This window comes from Phyllobates terribilis, unplaced genomic scaffold, assembly GCF_046119375.1.
Source record: "Phyllobates terribilis strain yellow unplaced genomic scaffold, ASM4611937v1 Scaffold_5__5_contigs__length_657084704, whole genome shotgun sequence".
In the NCBI taxonomy this organism is placed as follows: domain Eukaryota; kingdom Metazoa; phylum Chordata; class Amphibia; order Anura; family Dendrobatidae; genus Phyllobates; species Phyllobates terribilis.
The window spans coordinates 359,369,032-359,393,852 of record NW_027362765.1 but is presented as its reverse complement, the minus strand read 5'-3'; the positions used below and the strand labels follow the sequence as shown (position 1 = coordinate 359,393,852).

Here is a 24,821-nt window from a genome sequence, read left to right as displayed (position 1 = left end):
AAAGTGAGCGGTAACCTCCCGCTCACTGTAGCAGAGTGGTAACCATGATAAACAACGGGTTACTAGGAGCGCGTGTGCCCCTAGTAACCCGATGTTTACCATAGTTACCAGCCTGCTCCTGCTTCAGCAGGCTGGTAACCAGGAGCAGGACATCGTGGAAAGATTCTTTCCACGATGTCGCTGCTCCCCTGATCGTTGGTGAGCCTGCCTGTTTGACAGCTCACCAGCGACCACATAGCGACGCAGCAACGATCCCTGACAGGTCGTATCGTTGTCGGGATCGTTGCAGCGTCGCTAAGTGTGACGGGGCCTTAAGTGGATGAGCCCTAAACTGTAATGAGAGCTGTGTCCCACACCCTTCTTATAGTAATCCCTTCCACCAGGTGATCCCAAAGGGGCGATGCTCACCCACAAGAATGTTGTAGCTGATGCCAGCAGTTTCCTTAAAGCCACAGAGGTAAGTGACTGTCATAATGGTGGAGAAGCTCGAATTCATCAAGAGCGACCTCCTGTACGGCGGAGCAAGAGTGCGCTGGAGTCAGAGCCATCAAATTCATTAAGAGAAGCGCCCCTCATAGCGAATTTGTCGCATCTTTTATCTGTATTCCAGCCGGGACTATCGTACATTTCTGTCGTAACTTATGTGCTTTTTTTGGAATGTAAATTATGAGGAATTTGTCCCCCCTTCTGGCAAATCTCTGCTCACTATTCAATAAATGGTAACATTTCTAACAGTTTTACACTAGAAAACTTGCAAAAACAGCTCGATGAATCCTGGCAAAAGTGTCTATAATTAATCTATCTCCTATCTATCTACAGTGAGGAAAAGAAGTATTTCATACACTGCCGATTTTGCAGGTTTTCCCCCCATACACAGAGGGGGAGAGGTCTGTAATTTTTATCGTAGGTCACTTCACCTGTGAGAGACAGAATCTAAAATAAAATCCAGAAAATCACATTGTAGGATTTTTACTTAATTAATTTGCATTTTATTGCATGAAATAAGTATTTGATACAATAGAAAAACAGAACTTAATATTTGGTGCAGAAACCTTTGTTACAATCACAGAGGTCAGACATTTCCGAAAGTTCTTGACCAGGTTTGCACACACTGCGGCAGGGATTTTGGCCCCCTCCTCCATACAGATCTTCTCGAGATCTTTCAGGTTTCGGGGCTGTCGCTGGACTACATTGAGTTTCAGTTCCCTCCAAAGATTTTCTATTGGGTTCAGGCCTGGAGGCTGGCTAGGCTACTCCAGGGCCTTGAAATGCTTCTTACGGAGTCACTCCTCAGTTTTCCTGGCTGTATGTTTCGGGTCATTGTCATGCTGGAAGATCCAGCCACAACCCATCTTCAATGCTCTTACTGAGGGAAGGAGGTTGATGGCCAAAATCTCACGATGCATGACCCCATCCACCCATCCTGCAATACGGTGCAGTCGTCCTGTCCCCTTTGCAGAAAAGCAACCCCAAAGTATGAGGTTTTCCCCACCATGCTTCATGGTTGGGATGGTGTTCTTGGGATTGTACTCATCCTTCTTCTTCCTCTAAACACGGCGAGTGGAGTTGATACCAAAAAGTTCTGTTTTGGTCTCATCTGACCACATGATCTTCTCCCATGCCTCCTCTGGATCATTCAGATGGACATAGGCGAACTTCAAACGGGCCTGGACATGTGCTGGCGTGAGCAGGGGGACCTTGCGTGCTTTGCAGGATTAATCCATTACGGCATAGTGTGTTACGAACAGTAATGTTTGAGGCTGTGGTCCCAGCTCTCTTCAGGTCATTGACCAGGTCCTCTCATGTAGTTCTGGGCCAATTCCTCACCTTTCTCAGAATCATCCTTACCCCACGAGGCGAGATCTTGCATGGAGCCTCAGACTGAGGAAGATTGATAGTCATCTTTTGTTTCTTCCATTTTCTAATAATTGTGCCAGCAGTTGTTGCCTTCTCACCAAGCTGCTTGCCTATTGTCCTGTAGCCCATCCCAGCCTCGTGCAGGTCTACAATTTTGTCCCTGGTGTCCTCACACAGCTCTTTGGTCTTGGCCATGGTGGAGAGGTTGGAGTGTGATTGATTGAGTGTGTGGACAGGCGTCTTTTATACAGGTAACGAGTTCAAACAGGTGCAATTAATATAGGTAATGAGTGCAGAGTAGGAGGGCTTCATAAAGAAAAACAGGTCTGTGAGAGCCAGAATTCTCGCTGATTAGTACGTGATCAAATACTTATTTCATGCAATAAAATGCAATTTAATTATGTAAAAATCATACAATGCGATTTTCTGGATTATTTTTAGATTCTGTCTCTCACAGGTGAAGTGTATCTACGATAAAAATTACAGACCTCTCCATTCTCTGTAGGTGTACTTATTTTCCCCACTGTATCTATCTATCTATCTATCTATCTATCTATCTATCTATCTATCTATCTATCTATCTATCTATCTAGCCCATATTGCCACCACCGCTGTCAGCATGTGGGATGTTACCCAGCTCTCCTATGTTCCTGAACAGCAGGATTACATAGGACTGGAGAGACATTCGATGTGACGGACATGTTTTTGTTTCCTGCCATGTAACCTTGATTGTACCCCAGGGTTGTGTGGTCGGATGTATTCAGCGGCTTTAGTTGTGTTCCCTTCTCCATTTTTCATGGACCCTTCACCTTGGTCGTACTGTACAGAGCACCTTCGCCCCGCTGACCTCGGACATTGGAATATCTTATCTGCCGATGGCGCACGTGTTTGAGCGGGTGGTTCAGGTAAGGACTCTGCTCGGTGCCGGGGCTCAGTGTCACTGTGTAAGACACCTTGTAAGCTTTGGCCGCTGGAAACTCAACATCATTGCTTCACATTGTATTTATGGTCTATATATACATATATATTAATATGATACATGAATTGCTGTCTATGAGTCAAAATGACGAGCTGTTCTGGGGGATCTGGTAGGGAATATAATATGTGATTGGGGTCTCAGAAGATTCTTTTGGATCCCCTTTGATAATAATTATTTGAAGTCTGTTCAAGGGTCAATATATATTGGATAAGGGTGGTTGTTTTGGGAAAGAGTACCAATATCTCTGGTGGCCGAGAAGTTTGTAATAATATCGTTGATGTTCTATGAATTGGCAATAATATCCCTGACAGTTTAGGAATTAGTAGTATTATCCCTGATGGTCTAGGAGTTTGTATAATATCCATGGTGGTCTAGAAGTTAGGAATATTATCCCTGATGGTCTAGAGATTAGTAATATTTTCCCTGATGGTCTGGCAGTTAGTAATAATATCTCTTATGGTCTAGGAGTTTGTAATAATGTCCCTTATGGTCTGGCAGCTAGTAATATTATCCCCGATGGTCTAGGAGTTTATAATAATATCCCTCATGGTCTAGAAGTTAGTAATATTATCCTTGATGGTCTAGGAGTTGATATTAATATAATAAGAGTTTGTTACTAATATTGATATAATTGCTGGTTATAAGAAGTTTCAGATTAATAATAATTCTAGAATGTAAAGCCCTGGTGGTCTCGTACCATACAATATGAGAAGTCTTTGGTTTTAGCTCATCTTTTCTTATGATCAGAACTATATAATCCTCATATTATTTGGGTTTCCTCTGACAGACAGTGATCTTCTGCTCTGGCGCCAAAGTGGGCTTTTTTCAGGGTGATATCCGAGTATTGACTGATGATATGAAAACACTGAGGCCGACGTTTTTCCCTACAGTCCCCCGACTGCTGAACCGGATTTATGACAAGGTACCAGGAGGGGACGATCTCCCATAGATTGGTATTAGAAGTTTGATATTTCTAATAAATGAAACATTATTTCCCCCCCAGATACAAAGTGGGGCCGAGACTCCGACCAAGAAGTTCTTGCTGAACTTGGCTACAACTTGCAAGTTTGCCGAGGTGAAGAAGGGAATTATCCGGAACGACAGCATTTGGGATAAACTAATATTCAAGAAGGTTCAAGTGAGTGAAAATAAACAGGAGCTAAGAATTATAAGAAAACTTATATTACGGAATACATAATTAAGCAGGAGCTCATCTTTAGTGATCTAGTAGATTTATAGCTACAGTTGATACCAGCAGTTTCCATCCACTATATATAAAGACACATCTCCATGTTTTCTCAATATCTGACATGAAATCAGAATAAACCTTTCCCGTTTTAGGACAATTAGGATTATACCATAATGTTTAATATTTGCCAAATGCCGGAATAATGAAAGAGAGAGAAGGTTTAAGGCATTTTTATTACTTACTGCAAAGTCAGAAGTTTCCGTCCATTTCATTAGTATTTGGTCCCATTGCCCTTACACTGAATGACTTGGGTCAGACGTTTGGGATCTCCTTCCACAGCTTCTCACAATAGTTGGTGGAATTTGGGCCGATTCCTCCTGACAAAACTGGTGTAACTGATCCAGGTTTGTAGGTCGCTTTGCTCGCAGCCTTTTCAGCTTTGCCCATAAATTTTCAATAGGATTGAGATCAGGGCTTTGTGATGGTCACTCCAAAACACTGACTTTGTTATCCTTAAGCCACTTTGTTACCATTTTGGCAGTATGCTTCGGGTCATTGTCCATTTGGAAGACACATTTCCGACCAAGCTGTAACTTCCTGGCTGATGTCTTGAGATGTTGCTTCAGTATTGCCACATAATCTTCTTTTCTCATGATGCCATCTATTTTGTGAAGTGCACCAGTCCCTCCTGCAGCAAAACAACCCCACAACATGATGCTGCCACCCCCATGTTTCACAGTTGGGATGGTGTTTTTAGGCTTCCAAGCTTCTCCCTTTTTCTTCCAAATGGAACGATGGTCATTATGCCCAAAAGGTTAAATTTTAGTTTCATCAGATCACAATTTTCTCCAAAAATTATGGTCTACGTTCCTGTGTGCATTTACAAACATTAATCTGGCTTTTTTATGTTTCTTTTGGAGTGATGGCTTCTTCCTGGCAGAGTGGCCTTTCAGCCCATGTTGATACAGTACTCGTTTCACTGTGAATAGTGATACAATCTTACCAGCTTCCGCCATCATCTTCACAAGGTCTTTTGCTTTTGTCCTTGGGTTGATATTTACATGTCGGACCAAAGCACGTTCATCTCTGGGACACAGAACCCGTCTCCTTCCTGAGCGGTATGATGGCTGGACATTCCCATCTTGTTTGTACTTGCATATAATTGTTTGTACAGATGAATGAGGCTCCTTCAGGTATCTTGAAATTGTTTCCAAGGATGAGCCAGACTTGTGCAAGTCCACAATTCTCTTCCTGATATCTTGGCTGATTTCTTTAGACTTTCTCATGATGCTACACAAAGAAGCAGTGTGTTTCAGGTGTGCATTAAAATACATCCACAGGTGTGTCTCTAATTAACTCAGATGTTGCCAAAAAAACTATCAGAAGCTTCCAAACACATGACATCATCATATGGGCCGTCCAGAATTGTTTAAAGGCAGAGTAATCTTAGTGTATGTAAACTTCTGACTTTGCAGTAAGTAATAAAAATGCCTTAAAACATTCTTTCTCTCTCTCATTATTCTGGCATTTGGCAAATATTAAACATTATGGTATAATCCTAATTGTCATAAAATGGGAAAGGTTTATTCTGATTCCATATCAGATATTGAGAAAAACCTGCAGATGTGTCTTTTTATATAGTGTATCTAAACTTAATAATAATAATAACTTCTAGTTTCAACTGTATAACTGGTGATCCACTGGACATCCACGCTCGGCCAAGGGATTTGTTATATCCCTGGTAGTCTAGTGGTACAGTAATACCGTTTCTGGTGCTTCCCTAAAAAGCTGTGATCTCCCAGTGGTTCTAATATCTGTGAGAATCCAGTGGTTTAGTAGAAGCATCCCCAGTGATCCAGTATTTGAGAACTAACATCCCTGCTGGCCTGGTGGTCCTGTTACAATATTCTTGTTGGTCCAGTGGTTCTGATGGTTTTGTGGTCATCTCCCATTATATGTGGTTCTGTACTAACATCCGTTATGCTATGGTTCAATTAATGGTGGTTCAGTGGTTCTAATAGATTACTCAGTGATCCAGTACTTAAAGATGATCTTTCACCAAACTGTACATATTGAACTGGACACAGGATACAATAGTGGTTGCAGAGCAGAATAAAACATTTTTTTTTTTATTTAACATTTCTGTTGCAGAGATTGCAGCAATCAAAGTATTTGCCACCTAATAAGTAAAAAATATATTAAGTCCGAGTGGGTGTTATCAGGCAGGTTTCACTGGGGGCGTGTCCTTCTGCTCCCTGTATGATGCTGACCAATCATAAGCAGACAGTAACACAACAGAAAAAAAAACTCCTCCCATCATACCTGAGAGCAGGTTTCCCAGTGTGTGAGATGTAAGGATACAGCTTTTATCTCCTGGTCTAACCTCCTGCACAAAAGAGTTATATTCCGCTCTGCAGCCACTATTAAATCTGTGTTCAGTACAACACGAAAAAAAAATTGGTTTAAGGTCCTCTCTAAATAGTAAATTCTCTGTTGGTTTCATAGCCCTAATAGTTTCTTTGATCATCCAGTGTTTCAGTAATGGCAGCCCTGGTGGTCCAGTGGTTCAGTACTAACATCCCTGTTGACCCTGTCATTCATTAATAATACATTAACTGGCCAAGGAGCTCAGGAGTAACATCCCTGTTGGTCAAATAATTCCATTCCTGGTTGTCCAGTGGTTCAGTACTAAAATCCCACTTAGTTCAGTTATTCTAATAGTTTCTCTGGTCATCAATGGTTTCTCTGGTTTAGTAATGGAAGCCCCTGGAGGTCTAGTGGTTCTGTACTAACATTCGTATTGGCCATGTGGTTCACATACAGTGGGTACGGAAAGCATTCAGACCCCTTTACAATTTTCACTCTTTGCTTCATTGCAGCCATTTGGTAAATTCTAAAAAGTTCATTTTTTTCTCATTAAAGTACACTCTGCTCCCCATCTTCACTGAAAAAAAATAGAAATGTAGAAATTTTTGCAAATTTATTAAAAAAGAGAAACTGATATATCACATGGTCATAAGTATTCAGACCCTTTGCTCAGTATTGAGTAGAAGCCCCCTTTTGAGCTAGTACAGCCATGAGTCTTCTTGGGAATGATGCAACAAGTTTTTCACACCTGGATTTGGGGATCCTCGGCCATTCTTCCTTGCAGATCCTCTCCAGTTCCGTCAGGTTGGATGTGAACGTTGGTGGACGGACATTTTCAGGTCTCTCCAGAGATGCTCAATTGGGTTTAGGTCAGGGCTCTGGCCGGGCCAGTCAAGAATGGTCACATAGTTGTTCTGAAGCCACTCCTTTGTTATTTTAGCTGTGTGCTTAGGGTCATTATCTTGTTGGAAGGTGAACCTTCGGCCAAGTCTGAGGTCCAGAGCACTCTGGAAGAGGTTTTCATCCAGGATATCTCTGTACTTGGCCGCATTCATGTTTCCTTCAATTGCAACCTGTCGTCCTGTCCCTGCTGCTGAAAAACACACCCATAGCATGTTGCTGCCACCACCATGTTTCACTGTTGGGATTGTATTGGGCAGGTGATGAGCAGTGCCTGGTTTTCTCCACACATACCGCTTAGACTTCTCACCAAAAAGTTCTATCTTCGTCTCATCAGACCAGAGAATCTTATTTCTCATAGTCTGGGAGTCCTTCATGTGTTTTTGAGCAAACTCTATGCAGGCTTTCATATGTGCATACTACCTACGCAACGGGTAATAAACTCACATAATGTCCCATTCATGGAAACAGTGGGGATTTAACCATATAACAATATATATAGACCTATAAGAAGAATGGTACACCCCAGAAAATACGATGAGTGCAAACAGATAGATTAAAAGGTATATATTTTATTAGAATACATTAAAAAAACACTACAAAAGTATAAGATACAGGTAAATAGGTATGAAAGTGAGAAATACATGAAAAAGACGATCACAGAAGGGCATAGGGGCTAAATAGACAGTGCAAAAGAGATCCTCTATGTAAATTAGCACAGAAAAAAATAGTGTACATCATTAAACGTGCAAGCATGCATGGGCTCATATAATGGTACCACTGTGCTACATATAACTACCAATGTCAATTAAAGCCACTAGTATATGGGTATATTTATGCGTTTATTCAAAAAATAATAAATGTAAGTGACGCTTACCCATATCTGTCCACTGTGATCGCGCCCCGACGCGCGTTTCGCGTGGTGGGCTTCCTCGGGGGGCAGTGTGATGTGTATGTAGTCACCATGTCTCTTTATATATCCCTCCTTGCCGCAGCCATTGGTAGCGGCGCACGCAAGCGGGGTCCCGGTATCCACACACCATTTCCGGCTATCCTGATGACGGCGCGGGTCAGGAAAGCATTTCCTGTGACGTCACTTCCCGCGTCGCATCATATGGATGCCGTAGATGGAAATGGTATTGCGGGAGCCCGCTACGCGTGCGCACATCCAATAGGCCATCTTTCTTGTGGGCAAAAGGTGAAAAGCAGGACTTATTCTTTGTTCAATCAAAAACCAGTATAATGAAATATTTAAGAATAGGGGACCGGGAGTGGAGCTTAAAAAGACAGCAAATAAGACAGTCACAGTTCATATAAGAAGAAAAGAAAACATATACATCTCATTACATGGGACAACCCTCAAATATATATCAGCATATGTGGTCCCAAAGGGGATAGTCCCATATTTCCTCTGCATTTCCAGACATGTGACTGTATTTTTCTCTTTTTCCTCCCCTTTATAAGCGCTCCATTCCTTACACGGTCCCATAGAAATATACAAGGTTGAAATCACGTCCATCGATAGGTAGGGCATATAAATAGACATCAAATCGTATCCAACTATAAAGTATGAGAAAACAAATAAGTAAAAAATATATATAATAATAATTATTTAAAACATAACATACACTTTAAAAACAGATAGGAGAGAGAGGTGTATTGAATAACGCGGATTGATTTTAATAAGAAAGGTGAAAATGATAGCTTTTCATTAAGTCCAGATGGGGACATGGTATTCAAAGTAAAGATCCAACGACATTCTCGTTGGGCCAAGATTTTCTTTCTGTCACCACCCCTGATGCCACAAAGAACTCTATCTATTCCAATGAATTTGATTTCATCAGTGTTACACTTATGATATAACCTAAAGTGTTTCGGGATGGTTTTCAATATAGAGATATCCTCAGCTGTACTCGCAGCTTTAATATCCCTAATGTGTTCTCTCACTCGTATGCGGAACTCACGAGACGTGAGACCCACATAATGGAGGTTACAAGTACAAGTGGCCCGGTAAATGATGTAGCTCGTGCTACAAGAAATATAGTGAGTGATCCGGTAGTCCCTACCCCCATCAGAGGATCCAAAATTAGTGGCTCTATTGATGTTTCTGCATGCCATGCAAGATCCACATGGAAAGCAACCCCATCTCTGCAGACCAGCACCGAACAGATTTGGAGGATTTGCCACATAATGGCTCCTTACAAGGATATCCTTCAAATTGGGACTCTTCCTTGCAGTGAGCAATGGGTAATCAGAGAGAATTCTCCTCAAGGTTGGTTCTGAGGTAAGTATTGACCAATATTTTTGTAATGTTTGTCTCATCTTTACCCATTGATTATTATACGTGGAGATAAATCTTAGAGGAGGGTCTTTCCTATTATTTTTGCTTTTATTCGCCAATAATAAATCTCTCGATGTTTTTTTGGCACGATGGTAACCCCGCTTAATGGCTCTCCTACTGTATCCACGCTCAAGGAATCGATCAGATAGATCCCGAGCCTGAGCCTCAAAGGTCTCTTCAGAAGAGCAGATACGCTTCATTCTAAGGAATTGGCCTGTTGGTACAGCACGGATTGTGTGCACAGTATGTGCCGACGTTGCATGAAGAAGAGAGTTGACCGATGTCTCCTTCCGATACACATCTGTCTGGAGTGCGCCATTATTTTGCACTCTAATTTTCACGTCCAAAAAATCAATTTCTTTCTTTGAATATTTATAAGTAAGTTTAATGTTCCTTTTGTTCTTATTAAGTTCGCACATGAAGTCATGAAGCTCAGACTCGGGACCCTGCCAGATGATAAAGAGATCGTCTATATATCTATACCAGCACTGCGCATGGGGGGAGGCACCCGCACCGTCCATGACAACCTCCCTCTCCCAAAAACCCAGAAAGAGGTTGGCATAGGACGGCGCGCACGCCGCCCCCATCGCAGTGCCTCGTCTCTGTAAAAAGAACCGATCCTTGAACGTGAAAAAGTTGTGCGTTAAAATAAATTCCAGGAGTTCCAACACAAGGTGCCATAGTGCCGAATCTAAGTTACTCATACTAAGAAAGAACTCCACTGCCTCCAATCCATCCGAATGATCGATGCTGGTATACAGAGACTCGACATCTGCGGTAACAAGAATCATGTCTGAATCCAAGTACAAACCGTCCATTTTCCTAAGGACATCCGTAGTGTCTCTGACAAAGGAGGGCAGAGTATCGACCAAAGGGTGCAGGTAATGGTCAATAAACCTGCACACAGGGTCACAAAGCCCTCCAATGCCAGAGACAATCGGACGTCCCGGGGGCTCAAGAGCATTTTTGTGTATTTTTGGTAGTAAATAAAATGTAGGGACCACCAGATATTGTACCACCAGCCCATCAAATATTTTTTTGGGGATAATCCCCTGTACAAATGCTCGTTCCAAAATAACAATTAGACTGTGCGAGAAATTACTCAAAGGATTGTGGGTAAGAGGGGTGTATGCCTCACGGTCCCTCAGCTGTCTAAAGGCCTCCCTCTCATACCTCCGAGCCGGCCAAACCACCACATTCCCCCCCTTGTCTGCTGGTTTTATGACTACGTCCTTCATATCCCTCAATTCTTTGAGGGCTTTCCGTTGAATCCCCGTTAGATTGTCGTTTTTCATCCAGTTGGGAATCCTTTTGAATTCCTCTGTGACAAGTTTGTTAAATATTTCTATCTGGGGACACAGAGAGAAGGGGGGAAGGTGGTTGATCTGGGTAGCACCGAGGACGGGAAGGTACCTATTGCAGCCGATATATTCTCTTGAGCCAATTCCTCTAGTACTGCCAATGCTTCCTCCTCTTGTGGAGTATTTAGGTCCTGTCCACTCACCGGATGAGTGTGAAGTTTTCGTAAGATTACTTTCCTTAGAAAAAGTTGTAAATCTTTTATTGCTGAAAAAGAGTTAAAATTATTATCAGGAACAAAAGTAAGACCCAGACTAAGTACCTCTCGTTGTGCGTCGGTAAGTATATGTTCTGAAAGATTAATTACCTCTAAGCTGTTGCTTTGTTTGGGCTTTTTTTCTTTAGACTGGGGTGGTGTTATTTTACGTTTGTTCTGACTCTTGCCCTTATTTGGTCCTTGTCTTCCCTGACCAAACCGCTCTTTATATGTATTGGTAGACTGACCGCTTGTAGAGGGATCCTCATCAACAGAGGATAAAGATGAGAAAGAATGTGTCCGGGATCTAGGGGTTGCATAATTTGACCTTTGTTTATTCCTCCATCTATACACATGGTTCTCAGAGTAATCCAGGAGATCCCTCTGATATTTTTTGGACTTAGAGTTCACAATCTCTTTTTCCCATCTCGCAAAGTCACCCTCTAAATCCCTATTAAGTTTTGCCAATGCTTCGATGTCAAGTTTTTCTGTCAAGGTCGCCTGGATTGAACTGATTTCACTCTCAACCATTTCCAGAGTGGTTATATTAGATCTAATTAGTAATTCCATATATCCTCTGGAGCAATTGGATGACAGATTTTCCCAGGCCTTCTTAAATCCATCATCCTCCATTGTATATGAGGGAAAGACCTGAACCCGAAGGCCTCGAGGAATCAGACCCTTAGTAATATATCTTTCTAGAAAAGCTTTATTCCACCAAATCCGCGTCTTCTTACTGTAAAGTTGTTTTAACTTAGTAATCAAATCCTCAGTCTCTCCAGTTTTTAAAACCACACATGATTCCTCACCAAATACCTCATCTAGTTTAGTAAGCCACGTTTTCTCACGTGTCTTATGATCCATGCGTTCAGGTTGGATAGCTGTGAAAATACACAGTATAATGAATATATGCATACTACCTACGCAACGGGTAATAAACTCACATAATGTCCCATTCATGGAAACAGTGGGGATTTAACCATATAACAATATATATAGACCTATAAGAAGAATGGTACACCCCAGAAAATACGATGAGTGCAAACAGATAGATTAAAAGGTATATATTTTATTAGAATACATTAAAAAAACACTACAAAAGTATAAGATACAGGTAAATAGGTATGAAAGTGAGAAATACATGAAAAAGACGATCACAGAAAGGCATAGGGGCTAAATAGACAGTGCAAAAGAGATCCTCTATGTAAATTAGCACAGAAAAAAATAGTGTGCATCATTAAACGTGCAAGCATGCATGGGCTCATATAATGGTACCACTGTGCTACATATAACTACCAATGTCAATTAAAGCCACTAGTATATGGGTATATTTATGCGTTTATTCAAAAAATAATAAATGTAAGTGACGCTTACCCATATCTGTCCACTGTGATCGCGCCCCGACGCGCGTTTCGCGTGGTGGGCTTCCTCGGGGGGCAGTGTGATGTGTATGTAGTCACCATGTCTCTTTATATATCCCTCCTTGCCGCAGCCATTGGTAGCGGCGCACGCAAGCGGGGTCCCGGTATCCACACACCATTTCCGGCTATCCTGATGACGGCGCGGGTCAGGAAAGCATTTCCTGTGACGTCACTTCCCGCGTCGCATCATATGGATGCCGTAGATGGAAATGGTATTGCGGGAGCCCGCTACGCGTGCGCACATCCAATAGGCCATCTTTCTTGTGGGCAAAAGGTGAAAAGCAGGACTTATTCTTTGTTCAATCAAAAACCAGTATAATGAAATATTTAAGAATAGGGGACCGGGAGTGGAGCTTAAAAAGACAGCAAATAAGACAGTCACAGTTCATATAAGAAGAAAAGAAAACATATACATCTCATTACATGGGACAACCCTCAAATATATATCAGCATATGTGGTCCCAAAGGGGATAGTCCCATATTTCCTCTGCATTTCCAGACATGTGACTGTATTTTTCTCTTTTTCCTCCCCTTTATAAGCGCTCCATTCCTTACACGGTCCCATAGAAATATACAAGGTTGAAATCACGTCCATCGATAGGTAGGGCATATAAATAGACATCAAATCGTATCCAACTATAAAGTATGAGAAAACAAATAAGTAAAAAATATATATAATAATAATTATTTAAAACATAACATACACTTTAAAAACAGATAGGAGAGAGAGGTGTATTGAATAACGCGGATTGATTTTAATAAGAAAGGTGAAAATGATAGCTTTTCATTAAGTCCAGATGGGGACATGGTATTCAAAGTAAAGATCCAACGACATTCTCGTTGGGCCAAGATTTTCTTTCTGTCACCACCCCTGATGCCACAAAGAACTCTATCTATTCCAATGAATTTGATTTCATCAGTGTTACACTTATGATATAACCTAAAGTGTTTCGGGATGGTTTTCAATATAGAGATATCCTCAGCTGTACTCGCAGCTTTAATATCCCTAATGTGTTCTCTCACTCGTATGCGGAACTTTCATATGTCTTGCACTGAGGATAATATATGTAGATGTCCAGTGGTTTAGCACTAACATTCCTGTTGGTCCTGTGGTTAATTAATAATGATTGGTGTTTGAGGGAATCAAAAATAACTTCCATCCTGTTGGTCCAATAATTCAGAAAGAACATTCCTGGTGGGCTAAATGATCAGCGATAACCCCCTGTTGGCTTGGGCAGCTTTTCTAGTGACTTCTGCATCCTATGTACCTGTAATAATCATATTGGTAACTTGTTTCTTGATGTTTCGTCTTTTACATAATTGTATATTCTATCACTTTCTGCCAGGAAACTATGGGTGGACGTGTCCGGGTGATGGTAACGGGGGCAGCCCCCATATCTGGGAACGTCCTGTCCTTCCTGAGAGCCGCCCTGGGCAGTCAGGTAAATTACGCTCAATCATAGCACTGTGATGCTTAAAGGGGAAGTCCATAACACCTCCTTCCTGTATTATGCCGCTTATTTCTGAGTCACCAGCCACATTTCAGCTGGAGCTCCCCTTTAATTATACATATGTGTCAGGGACATCTGTGGCGTCTCCCTATGGAGGAGTCCAGATTTTCTTCTTCCTGCCCCCCAAAAAATGTGTCTTATGAGAATTGGGCGTGGTATTAAAGGAACAGTGACTCATTTTCCTGTGACTGGTGACATTCTATTGATTTCTCCGTATGACAAGGACCTAATGTGATTTTAGATTTTCGAGGCGTACGGTCAGACAGAATGTGGCGCCGGCTGCTCATTTTCCACCCCCGGAGACTGGACGGCAGGTGAGAGATTGAAGCTCCGACTGAGTCATTGTCAGGATCGGTTGAGTGACAACCAATATGGCCGCCATCGCGGCTTCTGCAGGGGCTATCGGCCACCTACCGTGTCATGAGCGGCCCGAGATGTTACTTTGTAGCCTTTTTACTAGTTAGGGCCTGGGGACAATGTCAGATATGTCGGTTGTCACTCAGCTTTCCTAGAAATGCAGATACAGTGGAATGTAAAAGTTTGTGCACCCCTGGTCAAAATGACTGCTATTGGGAACAGTTAAGCAAGTTGAAGATGAAATGATCTAAAAGGCCTAAAGATGACACATTCCCTTTTGTATTTTAGGCAAAATATATATGTATATTTTCATCTTTTACATTTTAAAAATTACAAAAAGGAAAATGGGCCGATGCAAAAGTTTGTGCCCCCTGCATGGTTAGTACCTAGTAGCGCCCCCTTTTGAAAGTATCACAGTTTGTAAATTCTTTTTGTAGCCGGACAAGAGTCTTTCAATTCTTGTTTGAGGGATTCTCTTCCATTCTTCCTTGGAGAATTCCTCCAGTTCTGTGAGATTCCTGGGGCGTCTTGCATACTCTGCTATTTTGAGGTCTGGCCACAGATTTTCAATGATGTTCAGATCAGGGGACTGTGAGGGCCATTGTAAAACCTTCAACTTGCGCCTTTTGAGGTTGTCTATTGTGGATTTTGACGTGTGTTTAGGATCATTATCCATCTGTAGAATCATCCTCTTTTCACCTTCAGCTGTATTACAGATGGTGTTACGTTTGCATCAAGAATTTGTTGAAATTTCATTGAATCCATTCTTCCCTCTACCTGTGAAATGTTCCCCGTGCCATTGGCTGCAACACAATCCAAAAGCATGATTGATCCTCCCCCATGCTTAATGGTTGGCGAGATGTTCTTTTCCTGAAATTCTTTGATCATTTTTACCACAGAGTCCTATTTTACTCTCATCGGTCCACAGGACTCGTTTCCAAAATGCATCAGGCTTGTTTAGATGTTCTTTTACACTTCTGATGCTGAATTTTATGGCGAGGACGCAGGAGAGGTTTTCTTCTGATGCCTCTTCCATTAAGGCCATATTTGTGCAGGTGTCTCTGAACAGTAGAACAATGTACCACAACTCCAGAGTCTGATAAATCTTTCTGAAGGTCTTTTGCAGTCAAGCGGGGGTTCTGATTTGCCTCTCTAGCAATCCTATGAGCAGCTCTCACTGAAATGTTGCTTGGTCTTGCAGACCTTATCTTGACCTCCACTGTTCCTGGTAATGGCCATTTCTTAACTACATTTTGAACTGAGGAAAGGGCAACTTGAAAACACTTTGCTATCTTCTTACAGATTCTCCTGCTTTGTGGCCTCCACCATTCTCAGAGTGTTAGGCGGCTGCTTAGAAGAACCCATGGCTGCTGTTTGTTGGCACAAGGTTAGACGAGGTTTTATAAAGATGGGAAATTTTCATCACCAGCCTTTCCTAATGATAATGGTGAACAAGCCATAACCCTAACGGGCTAATTAAGGTGTGAAATCTTGGTCACAAATCTCCAAGGGTGCCCAAACTTTTGCATCGGCCCATTTTCCTTTTTGTAATTTTTAAAATGTAAAAAAATTACAATAGATTTATTTTTTTGCCTAAAATTCAAAGGAAATGTGTCATCTGTAACTTTAGGCCTTTTAGATCATTTCATCTTCAACTTGCTTAACTGTTCACAATAACAGGAATTTTGACCAGGGGTGCACAAACTTCTACATGTCACTGTATAAAAAGTGATAAGATAAGCCTGGAGCTTGGGCTGTACCGCGCCTCAGTATATGTGGGTGACACCATGTCTTTCAGGACACGTAGGGGCCCCGCTGCCGTGTAATCTGTTGAAGCTCGAGGACGTGACGGATATGAATTATTTCTCATCAAATGGAGAAGGAGAGGTGAGGACAATGTGGGCTGAATACAGGACAGTGCACAGCAGCTACTGTTCTCTGTTATCAGCCATTACTGGGGGAGGAGACTGTAGGACAGGAGACTACAATCTATTACTCCCTGTTATCAGCCATTACTGGGGGAGGTGACTGTAGGACAGAAGACTACAATCTATTACTCCCTGTTATCAGCCATTACTGGGGGAGGAGACTGTAGGACAGGTGACTGCAATCTATTACTCCCTGTTATCAGCCATTACTGGGGGAGGAGACTGTAGGACAGGAGACTACAATATATTACTCCCTGTTATCAGCCATTACTGGGGAGACGACTATAGGAGAGGTGACTGCAATCTATTACTCCCTGTTATCAGCCACTTCAGGCTTTCTTTGTTTTTATGTTCTTAGGTTTGCATTAAAGGCACTAATGTGTTTAAAGGATATCTTAAGGACCCTGAGAAGACGGCAGAAGCCATCGATGAGGAGGGATGGCTGCACACAGGGGATATCGGGAAGTGGCTTCCAGTAAGTACACAGGGTTCTGGCTTAATATTCTTGGAGTAAATTAGTACCATGGGCCCCCAATTGTCACGTTGATAGATATGCCTCTTATAAAGCAGGGGGGCTATAGGGGTGTAGTATGTGTCTGGACCCCCTACAGCTGTGCTATCAGGGGGCCCCAGCAGGAGAGCAGCCTGGGACAGAGGGGGATACAATGTATCCTGCACAGCTCCATCTCATGTATCCAAGTCTCGGCTGCTTTGTCACTTTTCAATGCTATGTTCATACGTCCAGTAATCATTAGTGTTGAGCGATACCTTCCGATATCGGGAAATATCGGATCGGATTGGATCGGACCGATACCCAAAAAATATCGGATATCGCCCGATTCCGATACCGGAAACCAATGCAAGTCAATGGGACACAAATATCGGAATGAAAATAAACCCTTTCTTTCCTTGTAGGTTAATTCTACATGAAGGAAAACAACTAAGAATAATGTAGAATGTATTACATGAAAAGCCGGCAATTCATCAGCGGCATACACCCATACCCGACAATTTACAACAGAAAGAATAGAGCTTCACACATAGATTAGATAGATAGAAACATGTCAGTCACATATATATGAAGTACAGTGATAGTGTTTGTTACTGTACTTGTCATTTAGTGTTAAAATAAAGGATTTATTAAAAAAAAAATTGGCGTGGGGTTCCCCGTAAGTTTAGTCTCTAGCGGAGGTTAAGCAGACGGCTGGGGCAGATGTTTGAAGCCTGGGAAGGGGGTAATACCCACGAAGCTTCCCAGGATACTAATATCAGCCCCCAGCTGAATACCTAGCCTTTACTAGCTATTAAAATGAGGTGAGCTGAGTTCACTGGACAGAGCTGGAGCCGTCCTGGGAACCATGGAAAGGTAAGGATGAGGTTGCTTTATTATTTTATTTTTATTGCAGGAGATCGTTGGCTTCACCTGGAATGGGCGTGATGGTAAGTATGGCTTAATTTAGAACAATAAAGAATTGTGTGTTTATTTCAATTAAAGGAGTTTATTCTGGGTGTTTGTGTTTTTTTGTAACTTTGACTATGGGGTTAGTAATGGGGGTGTCTTATAGACGCCTCTCCATTACTAACCTGGGCTTGATGTCAGCTGGCATTATAAGCTGACATCAACCCCAGCCCTATTACCCCACTGCCACCGCTACAGGGCAGTGGGAAGAGCGAGGCTAAGTGCCAGAATTAGCGCATCCTATGGATGCGCCATTTCTGGGGCGGCTGACGGCTGGTGTTTCTAGCCTGTGAGGGGGCCAATATTCATGGCACCCTTCCTGGGCTATTAATATCAGCCCCCAGCTGTCTGCCTAGCCTTTGCTAGCTATTAAAAAAGGGGGGACCCCACATCATTTTTTTGGGGGGTCCACCATTTTAATCGCTGGTAAAGGCTAGGTATTCAGCTGGGGGCTGATATTAGTAGTCTGGGAAGCTCCGTGGGTATTACCCCCTTCCCAGGCTTCAAACATCTGCCCCAGCCGTCTGCTTAACCTCCGCTAGAGACTAAAATTACGGGGAACCCCACGCCAATTCTTTTTTTAATAAATCCTTTATTTTATCACTAAATGACAAGTACAGTAACCAACACTGTCACTGTACTTCTTATATATGTGACTGACATGTTTCTATCTATCTAATCTATGTGTGATACTCTATTCTTTCGGTTCTAAATTGTCGGGTACCGGTGTATGCCGCTGCTGAATTGCCGGCTTTTCATGTTTCACTGTGAGCACTGTTCCCATCGATTTGGGCAATCACTGTAATGCCAAAACCACCATCGCTGTGACATTACAGTGAGTGGCAGACAATCCCTGCATGATTGGTGCTCTAAATAGCGCCAGATATGCAGGACGGGGACCCGAACTCCCGCCCGAGCATCGCGCAAGTACTCGGGGAGCTCCGAGCATCTCGAGCAGTGGCGAGTATGCTCGCTCATCACTAACTATCACCGTTATGCTATTTATTTGGAGTTGAATGCCGCCAAAATCCTCGTATTATAGTCTTGCACCTAATTTCCTTGCTTTTTTGTCACATGCGACAGTTGTGGATATTTTTTTCGATAGTGGCAGTGGTTTAGCCTTCCAGATATGTTTAGATGGATTTATAAGAGTCACCCCCTATGGAGCCGTCCTAGGACTAATAATCATCGTATTGAGGGCAGTTCACAGAAATGTGCGTCTGTCTCTGGCTCTGGAGCTCCGATACCAGGAAACATTGACGATCTTGGATTGTGGTAACAGATTTCTTGTCTGGGTCGATGCGGTCGTCAGTCCAAGCAACAAACATTAAGGGATTTCTAGGAAAGTTTCTAGAAACTGCCGGAATACCGCATCATAGAGATGCTCTGCAGACCAGTGCAATGTGGTGCGAGGGTCTGTCCACATTGGGGTCCTGACACCCTAATATTCCTGCCAAAAATACCAGAACCCCCTGTGGATCCAATTAAGAAATAGCGCACTGTACGGATCTGGATTTCATCTGCTTTTCCTACTGTTACCGTCCATTCATCATCTGCTGAACTCATTGCTGCCTTCAGTAAAAGAGGGACAGCTCACTTTACAACCTGCTGCAAATAAGTGACTTCTACAGTGCCCCCCATCCTCTGCCCTAGTGGCTGTCCTCATACACACTGCTGCAGTACTGCACCCCGCACTGGCGGCGGTGAACTAGTAATGGAAGTGATGCATCAGATGTGACATTACTGTGTTAAGATCAGATGCAAGTCACAAGTCTCTATATACAAGGGCAAAAAGCAGAGCCGAGCAGAGTAAAGCAGGGCAGAGGAAAGCCAAGCAAAGCTGAGCCGAGCAGAGCAAAGCAGAACCGAGCCGAGCAGAGTAAAGCAGGGCAGAGGAGAGCCGAGCAGAGCAAAGCAGAACCGAGCCGAGCAGAGTAAAGCAGGGCAGAGGAGAGCACAGCACAGCAAAGCTGAGCTGAGCAGAGCAAAGCAGAACCGAGCCGAGCAGAGTAAAGCAGGGCAGAGGAGAGCCGAGCAGAGCAAAGCAGAACCGAGCCGAGCAGAGTAAAGCAGGGCAGAGGAGAGCACAGCACAGCAAAGCTGAGCTGAGCAGAGCAAAGCAGAACTGAGCCGAGCAGAGTAAAGCAGGGCAGAGGAGAGCCGAGCAGAGCAAAGCAGAATCGAGCTGAGCCGAGCAGAGTAAAGCAGGGCAGAGGAGAGCCCAGCAAAGCTGAGCTGAGCAGAGCAAAGCAGAACCGAGCCGAGCAGAGTAAAGCAGGGCAGAGGATAGATCAGCAAAGCTGAGCCGAGCAGAGCAAAGCAGAACCGAGCAGAGTAAAGCAGGGCAGAGGAGAGCTGAGCAGAGCAAAGCAGAACCGAGCTGAGCCAAGCACAGTAAAACAGGGCAGTGGAGACCCCAGCAAAGCTGAGCCGAGCAGAGCAAAGCAGATCTGTGTCGAGCAGAGTAAAGCAGGGCAGAGGAGAGCCGAGCAAAGCTGAGCCGAGCAGAGTAAAGCAGAGCCGAGCAAAGCTGAGCAGAGCAAAGCAGAACCGAGCTGAGCAGAGTAAAGCAGAGCCGAGCAAAGCTGAGCTGAGCAGAGCAAAGCAGAACCGAGCCGAGCAGAGTAAAGCAGGGCAGAGCAGAACTGAGCATAGAAAAGCAGAGCTGAGCAGAGACAAGCATAGCAGAGCAGAACCGAGAAGAGCGAAGCAGAGCAGAACTCAGCCCCTATTTGAGGATTTTTTTTTTTGTAAGATTTCCTTGTAGCCCCTGGAGGAGAAAAGGTAAAATGCAATTAGCTGCCGCAGTGCGAGGGTTACTTTTTTATTGATAAATCCCGGTTGTTCCTGGGCCCTCATCCTCAGGGAATCTTCCCTCTATCTACTACAATTCAATGCATTAAGGCTTCGTTCACACAGAGTCTTTCCAGGCGTTCAGAAGTGATGAGTTTTTCAAGCAGCAACTGATTTTATTTGTGACTGCAGCTCTGGAGGTGACTGGAGGATAAGACATGATGTAACAGCAAAATAGTGACTGCAGCTCTGGAGGTGACTGGAGGATAAGATGTAACAGCAGAATAGTGACTGCAGCTCTGGAGGTGACTGGAGGATAAGATGTAACAGCAGAATAGTGACTGCAGCTCTGGAGGTGACTGGAGGATAAGATGTAACAGCAGAATAGTGACTGCAGCTCTGGGGGTGACTGGAGGATAAGATGTAACAGCAGAATAGTGACTGCAGCTCTGGAGGTGACTGGAGAGTAAGATGTAACAGCAGAATAGTGACTGCAGCTATGGAGGTGACTGGAGAGTAAGATGTAACAGCAGAATAGTGACTGCAGCTCTGGAGGTGACTGGAGAGTAAGATGTAACAGCAGAATAGTGACTGCAGCTGTGGAGGTGACTGGAGAGTAAGATGTAACAGCAGAATAGTGACTGCAGCTGTGGAGGTGACTGGAGGATAAGACATGATGTAACAGCAGAATAGTGACTGCAGCTCTGGAGGTGACTGGAGGATAAGATGTAACAGCAGAATAGTGACTGCAGCTCTTGAGGTGACTGGAGGATAAGATGTAACAGCAGAATAGTGACTGCAGCTGTGGAGGTGACTGGAGGATAAGACACGATGTAACAGCAGAATAGTGACTGCAGCTCTTGAGGTGACTGGAGGATAAGATGTAACAGCAGAATAGTGAGTGCAGCTCTGGAGGTAACTGGAGGATAAGACATGATGTAACAGCAGAATAGTGACTGCAGCTGTGGAGGTGACTGGAGGATAAGACATGATGTAACAGCAGAATAGTGACTGCAGCTCTGGAGGTGACTGGAGGATAAGACATGATGTAACAGCAGAATAGTGACTGCAGCTGTGGAGGTGACTGGAGGATATGACATGATGTAACAGCAGAATAGTGACTGCAGCTCTGGAGGTGACTGGAGGATAAGATGTAACAGCAGAATAGTGAGTGCAGCTCTGGAGGTGACTGGAGGATAAGACATGATGTAACAGCAAAATAGTGACTGCAGCTCTGGAGGTGACTGGAGGATAAGACACAATGTAACAGCAGAATAGTGACTGCAGCTCTGGAGGTGACTGGAGGATAAGACAAGATGTAACAGCAGAATAGTGACTGCAGCTCTGGAGGTGACTGGAGGATAAGACACAATGTAACAGCAGAATAGTGACTGCAGCTCTGGAGGTGACTGGAGGATAAGACAAGATGTAAGAGCAGAATACTGACCACTGCTCTGGAGGTGACTGGAGGATAAGACACAATGTAACAGCAGAATAGTGACTGCAGCTCTGGAGGTGACTGGAGGATAAGACAAGATGTAAGAGCAGAATACTGACCGCTGCTCTGGAGGTGACTGGAGGATGTGCTATACTATTAATACATATTATCTCTTTCAGAATGGGACTCTGAAGATCATTGATAGGAAGAAGAACATCTTTAAGTTGGCGCAGGGAGAGTACATTGCCCCGGAGAAGATTGAGAACGTGTACGTGCACAGTGCCCCGGTGGCTCAGGTCTTCGTGCATGGCGACAGCCTGCGGGTAGGTATTTCCGTGACATTATGGGCATTAGATGAACCACTTGGATGAGGTTAATGAGGAGACCGAGAAAAAAAATCCAATTAAAGTTCAGACAAGTTCTGAATAAACGTCTGGGGAGCGGCGCGTTGCCGGAGAGCTGGAGGTCCGCTCTTCTGGCACATGAATGTCCAGACACGTGCTACATCACCTGCAAGACCTCCAAGCAAAACTGGTCACATCCACCACCCTGGCCATCCAGGCAGATGTCACCCCCTGGGTCCCACCATCATGACATCACGGGCTTCCATAGGTGATATTGACAGCAGAGACTGTGGCCCCCAGGCACAGGGGCCCGCTCTCATTAGCAATCTTAGCTCCTTCTACCTCTTCATACAGGATTTCTCCCAGGTCAATGTGTGGGATAAATGGATAGCGCAATCTTTTTTTTCGTAGCGAGCTGTATTTTATATTGGTGCCATTTTGCTTTTTATTGCCTTCATTGAGGGAGATGCGGTGACCGATTTTTTTTTTCTTTATGGCATTTACAGATTCATGAATTTTTTTGCAAAATCAAAGATGCTCTTTTTAGTCATTTTATTCCTTTTGGAAACAAAAAATAAATCACATTTTCTTTAAAATTGTCAGTCTTCAGTTACGTAAAATTAAAACTAGACAGATTGATGGTCTTGATTAATCATTTGTGGGTTTTTTTTAATTTCCTTTTCTTTTGGTCTTTGTTACTGTATTTTTTTTTTTGCCAAATTCTTCAAATTCCCGCACGTGGGTTCATAAATTTTTTTGTGGAAAATTAAAACTGCTCTTTATTTTTGTCTTCTACCCGGTTTGCGCCTTTTTAGAGTGAAAAAGGGGGACTCTAACATCTGCACAAAAATATCTGGAATACAAAATTTAAAAAAAAAAGTCATGCAGGAGGGGACCGGAGAAGATTTGTGCAAAAAAAATGCAATTTTATTAAATGTCACAAAAAAAAAAATGAATCGGCCACAACCATCTGAATTACAAAAAAACGCGCCCACAACTGCGAAGAGGGAGGAAAAAAAAAGACGAACACTTAGAAAATAGATTTAAAATCATCCGCAATTAAGAAGAAATTAAGACAAAAAATAGGTGAAAAATGTGTAGAGTCACAAAAGGATGAGTTAGGCTAAACATCTGGATAAGAAAATCCGAAACCACAGAGGTGAAGAAAAACACCGGACAAAACCAAGGAAAGGAAAGAGAAAGAGCAAACGAGATAATAAATAAGGGGCAGAGAAAAAAGTCACTAATAGAACAAAGAAAAAAGGTGCAAAGACGATGATGAATCAGGGACAGAATCTATTAGAAAGTTGCAGAACCTCCTCTGACACTCCGTTACTTCCAGAAGGCAGGAGACCCCTCAATGTGGCCATATATACCCAGGGACATGCGCTAATCTCTGGGATTTTAGATCAGTAACTCCTGACATTAGATATTTTTTATCTCATTCTTCGGTCACGGGATTTGTCGGGGGTCAGAGACACGACCTGCTGGGGGGATCTCGGCTTCTAGGACTTGTCCGTGTCACAGGATCACTCATTTATTCACTCACATAGCAATCAGAACCCAGAAAACCCTTCACCACATAATGTGCAGAACAGCGGGAAGTCCTGGGTAATATGCGCCATCTGACCAGTACAATGGTGCCACCCAGTGGTCATGGGGGTGAGCTGCACAATAATCACATCTTCCAGCGCTACCTATAACTTGTTGTTTGTTTCTAGTCCTGCCTGGTGGGAGTTATTGTCCCGGATCCGGAGGTATTGCCTGATTTTGCAGCAAAGTTTGGTGTCCGATGTTCCTTTGAAGAACTCTGCAAACATGCAGTGAGTAATGAACCCATCATGTGCGATACTGTCTGCTGTATATAAGCCTATTATTATTATAGCACCATTTATTCCATGGCGCTTTACATGTGAAAAGGGGATGTACATACAAGAACAATTACAATAATCTTGAACACAATGTGACAGTGACTGGTACAGGAGGAGAGAGGACCCGCGAGGGCTCACAGTCTACAGGGGATGGGTGAGGATACAGTAGGTGAGGGCAGAGCTGGTCGTACAGCGGTATGGTGGAGCGAGGACCCTGCCTGCGAGGGCTCACAATCTACAAGGGATGGGTGAGGATACAGTAGGTGAGGGTAGAGCTGGTCGTGCAGCGGTATGGTGGAGCGAGGACCCTGCCTGCGAGGGCTCACAATCTACAAGGGATGGGTGAGGATACAGTAGGTGAGGGTAGAGCTGGTCGTGCAGCGGTATGGTGGAGCGAGGACCCTGCCTGCGAGGGCTCACAATCTACAAGGGATGGGTGAGGATACAGTAGGTGAGGGTATGGTGCAGCGGTGGTTACTGCAGGTTGTAGACTTGTCGGAAGAGGTGGGTC

At 43.5% G+C, this 24,821-nt stretch overlaps 1 protein-coding gene across 1 annotated transcript in view; it reads left to right on the top strand.

Annotated features, from left to right (window-relative positions):
- Positions 1-24,821, top strand: part of ACSL5 (acyl-CoA synthetase long chain family member 5) — a 101,163-nt gene that overhangs the window by 57,621 nt on the left and 18,721 nt on the right. Inside the window, exons 10-19 of the mRNA XM_073684730.1 lie at positions 384-457; positions 2,685-2,762; positions 3,624-3,758; positions 3,840-3,974; positions 13,956-14,051; positions 14,362-14,434; positions 16,276-16,364; positions 16,764-16,880; positions 22,275-22,418; positions 24,161-24,262. Of these exons, the coding sequence (XP_073540831.1) occupies positions 384-457; positions 2,685-2,762; positions 3,624-3,758; positions 3,840-3,974; positions 13,956-14,051; positions 14,362-14,434; positions 16,276-16,364; positions 16,764-16,880; positions 22,275-22,418; positions 24,161-24,262 (1,043 nt within the window). The remainder of the gene's footprint in view (positions 1-383; positions 458-2,684; positions 2,763-3,623; positions 3,759-3,839; positions 3,975-13,955; positions 14,052-14,361; positions 14,435-16,275; positions 16,365-16,763; positions 16,881-22,274; positions 22,419-24,160; positions 24,263-24,821) is intronic.